Genomic DNA, 9632 nt, shown 5'->3' with positions numbered 1-9632 from the left:
TACTATATTGCTCTCTCCATTTTACAGACAAGGAAACCAATGTCCTCGTGGTTTTTACCCAAGGTCGCCAGGTTGATAAGGAAGGGATGGAATCAGAACTTGAACCCAAGCAGTCTGATGCTCCAGAGGCTTTTAACCATTGTATTAAACTGTTTTTGTATCTGTTCTCAAAAAACAAACCAAACTCACTGCCATCAAGTCGATTCTGACTCATAGCAACCCCCACTGGGTTTGTGAGGCAGTAAATGTTTATGGATATAGATTGCCCCATCTTCCTTCTGCAGAGTAGCTGGTGAGTTTGGACTGCCAGTCTTCTGGTTAATGGTCAAATGCCTTATACACTGCACCACCAGAGCTCCTCATTTGTTCCAGTGCTTTATAAATAGGTAATTGCACTCATAGAGAACCTTAGGGAAGCTCCAGTATAGCCCATTTCAGGGATGTTAGTTTGATTCAGGTACGCCTAGAAGAGATGGAACTCCGGAATCAACCCTTTAGAGTTCAGGCAAACAGATAATGTGTTGGATCCTTGGGCAGCCTTAGAGTCAAGAGAACAAGGTAGTGGTGTGTATTCAAAGGTCTGTTTCTTTCCTCTCAGTAGTGGTTCAATGTTAGCTTATACAGTGTGTGATTGTTGTTGTTATGTGCCATTGAATCAGACCTTACTCATAGCGACGTCTCCTTGGGTTTCCGAGGTGGTACTGCTATGGAAGTAGATGGACCAACCTTCCTTCCGAGGAGTGGCTCGTGGGTTTGAACCTCCAGCCTTCCCTTTATTAAAAACAAAAATCCTCTTATTTCTTCTTTTACAAACTAATCAGGTTTTCATCACATATGTTCTCCTGAAAAACTGCCACAAAGACAAATTTTGTAAATATTTGAATTTGGAGGAGTGAGCGTTCATCATATTGTAGAGAAACAAAGTCATTTTACAAAGCCTCAAAAGCCGGCAGTTTCTCCTATAATATATGCAGTGTTTCTTTCTTTTTGGTCTGCAGATGAAGCACGTGAATGAAAGATTCAAAGATGAAGATAATAAAGAGGTGCTCCTGATGTGCATAGGCATCATGTCGGGAGTCGGGCGGCTGCTCTTTGGACGGATTGCAGATTACGTGCCTGGAGTGAAGAAGATTTATCTACAGGTAGTCTCTTAGGGCTGTTTCCACCTAGGAAATTGATCCTTTTGCTTAATGGCTCATTAAATGTACTTATTTGCTTACATTCCTTTGTAAAAGTGAAAAATACTTTGTAGAACATAATTTCTTTACAGGCAAAATCAATCAAGGGCTAGGTGTTTAGACATGAGAAAACAACAGTCTTCTTTGTTTTGGTTTTGTCATGGAACTCCCCCAAACCAAAATGTTTTTGGCCTATTGCTTTCCCTAAGAAGAATGTTTTATTTTTGGCATAGGTTTCATAGTCATGTGGGATCCTGTGCTGTTTGCAGTTGCTTGTCAGATTCAGGGGTGTGTGTATGTGCCTTTTGAGCTTCTTTATTGCAAATTGCCTCCTGAGTGTTGTGGGGTGTGCACTAAGCAAATGCTAATTTCAAGATCATTAGTAACACTCATTCAACAAGTATTTAAGTGACTCCCTCATGCAACACACTGTGCTAAGTGCTGCAGAGTTAAATGAAACATGGTCTTTATCCTTAGTTGGCAGCTCAAGGTCTCATATGGAGTCTGATAAAACAGTGTGGCAGCACTGTGTGATAATGAGTATGCTAGATGGGTGCCATGGAAACACAAGCGTCAAGCTTGAGAATCATTGGTGAGGGTCTGGGCAGGATGCAAGAGATAAGTAGTAGTTACATAGATAAAGAAGAAAGACAAGGGTGTTCCATGTAAAGAAAACCATATTGGCTCAAAGATGTGGAGGTATGACATAACATAGTAAGCTGTGTCAGGGAAACTCTGAATAGTCGATGGATTGGCTTGAGGGATAGGCAGGAGCCAGGCTTTGAAGGGCCTTTATGAGCATAAGTGGATTAACTCTACCCTGAAACCTACCAAGAACCATTAAAGGATTTTCAGCAAGTGAGTGATGTGATCTGAGTTGTATTTTATAAAGATCAATCTGGTAACTGTGAAGGGTGGAATGGTGTGGAAGAGGCAAGAGTGAGGTAGGTAGTCCCAAAAGGCCACATTTTTTATGATTCCATTTTTATGAAATGTCCAGAATAACAAATCCACACAAACAGAAAGTGGTTGCCAGGAGCTGAGGGAAGTGTAGGCAGTGGTGCTGGGTGTGGGACTTTCTTTTTGGGGTAATAAAAATATTTTAAAATTAGATCGTGGTGATGGTTGTACAACCTTGTGAATATACGAAAATACATTGAGGCATATATTTGAGTGAATTTTATGGCACGTGAATTATATATCAATAAAGCTGTTATAAAAAACAACAACAACAAAAAAAGAGTAGAGGCACAGGTACTTGTTGGTAAAGTAGTCTAGACAAGAAGAACCAAGACAGAGATGTTGGGATCAAATAAGGAGTAGAGATGAGAGTTCCAGGAGCCTCCTCCTAAACTGGGCCTAAGATTTGTGGCTAAGGAAGTAGAGTGGATGGTTTTTGCCATTATTCAAGGCAGTAATATGGTAAATTGGGGGAGGATGATGAGTTAGTTCATTTTACCATGTTAAGTTTGTGGTGCTGTAAAATCATGCATGGGGTATATGGGGTGAGTGGAAGACTAAGGGCCTCCAAAGGAGACAGAATCATAGGGAAGGAAAACAGGGAATAGTCTCTCCACGGATGGAAGTGAAGGGTCAGCACTATTGGTAGCTAGTGAGACATCAGGCAAGATAAAGATGGAAATATTTTTGTTGGATTTAGCAACAGAGGGACTGTTAGGTGACCTTACTGAGCCTTAAAGGAGAGGTGAAGTTCAGAAACCTGATGGGAAAAGGCATCTGTTACAGATAATGTAACTTCCATTAATTGACACGAAGTAATAGCCACCACCATCTACTGAGCACTTCCATGGGCCAGAAGATAAACTAAGAGCTCCATGTGCATTATGTCATTATTTCCATTTATAGATGCAATCACTGAGGAACAGCGAGGCTGCATTGCTGTGGGCGTCTGTGTCTGTGTCCAGATAGCCAGCCACACACAGGAAGGAGTCTGGTCACATGGCTAGAAAGTCGTATAGACAGCTGGTAGTCCTACTTTTTAAAATGAACTTACTGTATTGTAATCATTCCCCCTCATTATCCTTACCTCACATTTAGCAGAACATTTAGTCTTGCTCTCAAGTGTCAAGGGAGCCCACTAGTGGACATTTGTTGAATTACAGACTCAATTTCCTTTCATTCAAGAAATTCTAAGTGCCTATAGGGGGAGCTCTGGTAGCATAGTGGCTAAAGCACTTGACTGCTAACCAGAAAGCTGGCGGTCCAAACCCACCAGCCACTCCTGGGAAGGAAGGTTGGGCAATCCTACTTCCGTAGTGATACTGCCTCGGAAACCCAAGGAGGGGTCGCTATGAGTCGGGGCCGACTCGACGGCAAACAACAACAACAACATGGTTTTAGGAGCTCTGGTAGCATAGTGCCTGAGGCACTTGATTGCTAACCAGAAGCCTGGTGGTTCAAACCCACCAGCCACTCCTCGGAAGGAAGGTTAGGCAATCTACTTTTGTAGTGATACTGCCTCGGAAACCCAAGGAGGGGTCGCTATGAGTTGGGTCCGACTCCACGGCATGTAACAACAATAATTTGTTGCAGTGGCCACACAGAGCTCTGACCAAGTACCATGATTATGAGGTCTATGGGAGCTCTGGTGCCGTAGTGCCTAAGGCATTTGACTGCTAAGCAGAAGCCACTCCTCGAAAGGAAGGTTGGGCATCTTCTGTAGAGGTACTACCTTGGAAACCCAAGGAGGGGTAGCTGTGAGTCGGATCTGACTCGATGGCAGTGAGTTTGGTTTTGGTGTATGAGGTTTATTAGGAAGTAACAGGTTACAATTCAGGATCAGGAACAACTCAGGATACAGTTCTTCAGTCACGACAGCCTCTTCTCAGCAGTGCCTCTGTGGCCCCAGGCCTCTTAGCTCCTCAGCCCCTTGGTGTCTGCCCTTTTCGGGCCAGTGTTACAAAGCTCTTTTAGCTCTGCCAGTAAGCCTCGGCCTGAAGGTGCTCGGTTCTCTGTGGGTCTGCTGCCGGATCTGTTGTCACTCGTCGCTGTCTCAGCAAGTGTTACAGCTTGCTCTCTCTTGTCTCTTGAGTTGAGGAGGTTCAGTGCAGGGGTCTTGGGTCCAAGGACCTGCTTCACTCCTGGTTCTTCTTTCTTAATGGTAATGAGATCCCCCTTTCATTTTAAGCCTAGCAGATGGAAAAACTAACCAATCCCTACATTAGGGTTCCACATACTTTATTTGGTTGGTCCCACCCCCACAGTGTGACATGTACCTTACTTACATTATTAGCAAGATATCCAGTCCCCCTTGGTGGGCCACAAGCACCTTATATTTGCACAGTCCCATGCAGTCATCTGCAGGAGGCCATAAATACCATGGCTGCAAGGGCCATGTTGAGTGACTCACTGCACCATGCCTAACAATTCCATGGTGAGCTACTCCTTCCAGAAGAGATTGCGGAATTGCATTATCTAAAATAATAATGGTTAAAGAAAACCTTCACCAAAGTTCCCAGAGTATGTGCTTTATTGGGAGAGGCAAGACTGCCCTGGTATCTCTTTACCATATTTCTTACCCTCACAGACCTGTCTTTGTAGCAGAGGCTTGAACCAGTTCATTCTAGTTCTGTCACCTGAGAATAATTTGCATTTCTACCCCAGATATACTGAATCAGAATCTACACATTAACTAGATTCTTTCTGGTAACCTTTAAATTATTACAGATTTATTGTCTTTAATATAATATGTAACTGTTTCAGAAGTGTGAGAGTATTTAAAAAGTTTGTAAGTTGTAACTTCATAATGAAAGAAATGAAAACTTTGGGTTTAGATCACCTTTTGATTATGTCATTACTCATGTGACATGGACACATTGAAGCATGGACATCTTGTCTACATATGTAAAGCAGACAAACTCAAACAACAGATGTGTGTACACATGGAAAAAGTCTGAAAGGATGTAATCCAAATTGTTAAGTGGGTTTTCCTGAGGAAGTGAGTAGGCATAGGTTGAGAGAGAAGGGAGATTAAAGAAGACTTTCATATATTACTGTGTAAATTTTTTTTAAGGTTTGAAGTTTTTAAAGAATGTATTTATGAGTTACTTTTGGTGTTTTGTAATTAATGACTTCCATATCCTTCTTCCTGTATAAGCTTCCTCTCTGGTTCAGGTAGAGTGAACTGATGAGTATTACTCTTTTTTTCATTCCATGTAGGCATTTTACATTTTCCTAAAGATACCCTAGGGAGCTCTGATGGCATAGTGCCTAAGGCATCTGACTGCTAACCAGAAGGCTGGTGGTTCAAACCCACCAGCCACTCCTCAGGAGGAAGACTGGGCAATCTATAGTTCTGTAGAGATACTGCCTTGGAAACCCGAGGAGGGGTCACTAAGAGTTGGAATCGACTCGATGGCAGTGAGTTTTTTTTTTTTTTCCAGTAAAGATACCTTGGGGTGTGGGTATATTCTTTACCAAATGTGAGCTATTTCTAAAAGAATATCTAGATAATTAGCAATGCCCTGCCTTGTTTTTGCTTACATATGTCAATTGTTAGGCTCAAGTAAGGAATCAGAGGTCCTATAGTCTCATCTTGGCTGTGGCACTGGGCGTGAATGAGTCACATGCCAGTTCCTCCCTTAAGCAGAAATGGCAGGACTTATATTCCGTGGGGGAGCTCTGGTAGCTTAGTGCCTAAGGCACTTAACTGCTAACCAGAAGGCTAGCGGTTCGAACCCTTCAGCCACTCCTGGAAGGAAGATGGGGCAATCTACTTCCGTAGTGATACTGCCTTGGAAACCCAAGGAGGGGTTGCTATGAGTGAGGTCCAACTCGATGGCACATAACAACAATAACTACAACATATCCATGGAGAAAAGTTGAACAGACTCACTGTGAAGACACAGGAAAAAAAATCATTGTAATACTGAATTTATTCATCTTTCAAACTGGGCCTCAGTATCTGCAGATCAATATTTGATGTATCGATATTTATTTATTTGGGAAGTGATGAGGAAGTACTGGGCCTCCTATATGAACAGTTCACTAACCCTTGGCATGTGCTCCTTGTGGCTCAGATATCCTTGAATATTAAGAAACAGGTGTGTTCTAGTGCCGCTCTGACAAGAATATACCACCAATGTTTGTTAAGGATAGCCTTAACAAACAGGAGTTTATTCTCTTGCAGTTCGCGAGGCTAGATGTCCAAGTCCAAGTGCTAGGCTCTAGGGGCTGGGTGAAAACCCCTCAGCCTTGGGCTCCAGCTCTGCCTCCAGCTCCCAGCTCACTGAAGCTAGAGGCTTTTCTTCACGCAGATAGCTGCTGGCTACTGAGGCTGCCAAGTCCAAGGTTGACAAGTAAAAAGGCATGGTTCCGATGTTACCAAACCATACAGCAGGCCATTCATTCAAGTCCATTGAAAGTCCCAAAGTTGGCAGAGCATGGCAGGCTGTTGAACAACAACATGGCCATGTGCAGGGTTCAAGTGTGCCATAAGCTAGAGACTATCTCCAAGGCTTCTCCTTATATACTCACAGTAGATTCCACCATGGAGTTGATCACCAGTCTCATCATGGGGAATACAACATCCAACTGCCCAGCCACTCAACCAGGCCCAGCCAAGCTGACACACAAACTGAACTACCACAAAGTGTGTCTCAGTAGTCTGGCCTACCTACAGCCTAATTCAGCTACATTTTGGGTAGTAGCACTTTCTGGGAAAGAGAATAGTTTCTCACTACTGTACCTACAAGGCAAAAGAAGCTATTTTCTGAAAAATGACAAAGAATAGATATATAAATTTCTATAAACTGAATTGTTAAAGGAAAACCAAATTTTATAACAAATAAATCATTGTGAAGTAATTTTAAATGAGAATGACTATGAAGGTTGGGCAATCCTACTTCCGTAGTGATACTGCCTCAGAAACCCAAGGAGGGGTCGCTATGAGTCGGGTTTGACTTGACGGCACATAACAACAACAACTACATAAATTAATATAGTTTGAATTGAAAAAGAACTAGCAGGGAAAGTAGGAGGCCTGGTGGTGCAATGGTCAAGCACTTGCCTGCTACCTAAAGGTTGGCGATTCAAACCTCCCAGCCACTCCCACAGGAGAAAGATGTGGCAGTCTGCTTACGGCCTTGGGAACTCTGTGGGGCAGTTTTACTGTGTTCTATAGAGTCGCTATGAGCCAAATTCAGCTCAATGGCAATGGGTTTGTATTTTTAGCAGGTAAAATATTAAGAAATAATATGTTCAAAATATACAGTAATAAATTTGAAACTCTTAAATGAATTATTTCTTATAAAACTGACCAAAGAACAAAAATTTGAAGAGGCTTAAAATGGATAAAGAAACCAGAAAATTGTCTACCAAAACTAAAGTGCTTGGGTCTCACATTACACAGACTGATCCAAGAAGACATCTGTTCACTGAGCTAAATTGACTTTATGCCAAGTACTGTGCTAGGCTTTAAAAATTCCCTTAGTAAAAAGTTCTACAGAGCAGGTTTTCTTAGGTTGGAAGAAACTGGTACTGAATAATATAGGGAGCGAATATGAAGCACGTGAAAGGAAAAAAAAAAAACTGTTCCTGAAAGCTAATCTAATGTAATTAACAACGGCGTGGTTGGGATGTTGGGTCTGGGCCTTACCAACTAAACACATTAAATTTGGCCCCAAAGTGTCCGTAATTTTTATTCTAAATTCTCTGTAGTTTGTGATCATAGATATGCTCCTAAGCTTTAAATGATTTTCCATTTTATGCTTATAGGTCAAATGAAAAAATGTATCTATAATTAAGAATATTAAGGTTTGTCTGGTTAGTTTTTCAATAAAAACTCCTTAAATCTTAACCTACTTGTTAATTTCAAACCACATTCTGTATTTTAAAAAAATGTTTTAAGTCTCTTTTTGTCTTAACAGATGGGGAAATTAAAGTATCTGGAAGTTTTTTACTTGCTCAGGGTCACAGAGAGCTAGGGCCTGGGCCTTGTCCCTCTGAGCCCTAGTTCTTTCCACATGACCAGGCTACAAACCCAGTCCTGGGTACAAACCCAGTAGTTACCCACTGCTAAGAAATTATGCTTGTCCTTCCAGAGAAGTTGGATTGGAGAGAATAAGAAATTGGGAGAATGGGGAGATTTTGTTGTGTAGAAACACTCGTGTGAAGTGCCTGGCTTATTTTTCAGGTCACCAGCTCAGAGTTTTAAACTTATCATAATTTTCTAGGTGTAGGCTACTAGTGGAGATGAAAAATTGACTCAGCTATATGGTATAAAAGTGTTAAAGAGACACCATACCCGAAGTTGGGAACATTTTTCAAGGGCTCATTTCTGCCTGTGGTGTTAGTGTGCTGCTGGTATGCAGTGGGGCTTTGTGGCCCCACCCCAGAACCACGTCCGCAGCTCCGGAGCTCCTCAAGTGACCCTGAGGTGCACTAAGGTGGTGAGGGCTGCCCTGAGGGGCACAACCCGGCAGTACCCACAGAGGTACTTCATTTGATGCCGCCTTCCTTCCCAGGCCCAGGGCAGCCCCTAGGAACAGTCCATCCATTCCCTGCAGTTGCCCTCCTGACCACTGGGATAGTTACTTCATCTCTTCTAGCAGCACTATCTTCACCTGTAAAATGGGACTAACATTAGTACACAGCTAACAAGGTTGTGATGAGAATAGCTAGGAAGGTAATGCAGCTAAAGTGTTGAGAGCAATGCCTGGCATTTAGTAAACACTAATAAATGATTATTACCGTCATCTGCATGAAGAAGCCCTGGTGGCACAATGGTTTGCAGCAAACCCAAAGGTTGATGGTTTGAACCCATCCAGTAGCTCCACAGGGAAGACCTGGTGGTAGTCTCATCCCATAAAGGAATACAGTCTAGAAAACCCTGTGGGCGGTACTAGTCTGTCACGTTGGGTCACTATGAGTCAGAATCAGCTTGAAGGCACTTAACAACATCATCATAAGCATACTATTTCAAAACATGACACTTTTAAAAAACATTTATTCTGCTAATGAAGTGTCCAGTTTTAATTCTTTACTTAGAAAAGTTATTGTCTGCTCCCTCCTCTTTTTTGTACCCACCATACTTTGAATATACAGCCTCTTCATTTGCATTTCTTTATTTGGCCATGTCCTCAAGGGTAGGAACCAGGTCTCATTCATTGTTGAAGTCTCTAGCAAGTGCCTATAAAATGGCAGGCAAATCCATGTTTGATGAATGAATGAATTTGAGCTGATATTCAAAGAACAAGTATTTATTGAACACCGACCAGGTGCAAGATCCTTATACCTCATAATATTGAGCCCAAAGATGATTTTGGTACAGAGTCTGCCCTCAAAGAGCATATAGGCTAGAAGGGAAAGGAAGAATAAAAATAGTTACATTCTTCCTCGTTCCTTAATGGAAATATTGAGAAAGTGCTAGGGGAACTCAGAGAGCTAACAACAGGTGTTGTTTATGTAAAATCAAGATGAACTGGGGGGGGGGGG

The 9632-nt window shown here is 42.2% G+C and overlaps 1 protein-coding gene across 1 annotated transcript in view; it reads left to right on the top strand.

The window, feature by feature from the left end:
* SLC16A10 (solute carrier family 16 member 10) overlaps positions 1-9632 on the top strand; it is a 147574-nt gene that overhangs the window by 133742 nt on the left and 4200 nt on the right. The window contains exon 4 of the mRNA XM_007940853.1: positions 999-1145. Within this exon, the coding sequence (XP_007939044.1) occupies positions 999-1145 (147 nt within the window). The remainder of the gene's footprint in view (positions 1-998; positions 1146-9632) is intronic.

Source organism: Orycteropus afer, unplaced genomic scaffold (assembly GCF_000298275.1).
Source record: "Orycteropus afer afer isolate SDZICR_OR568_19922 unplaced genomic scaffold, OryAfe1.0 scaffold00072, whole genome shotgun sequence".
Taxonomy (NCBI): Eukaryota; Metazoa; Chordata; class Mammalia; order Tubulidentata; family Orycteropodidae; genus Orycteropus; species Orycteropus afer.
The sequence above is the reverse complement of the archived record's forward strand: the minus strand, read 5'-3'. Positions and strand labels throughout refer to the sequence as shown.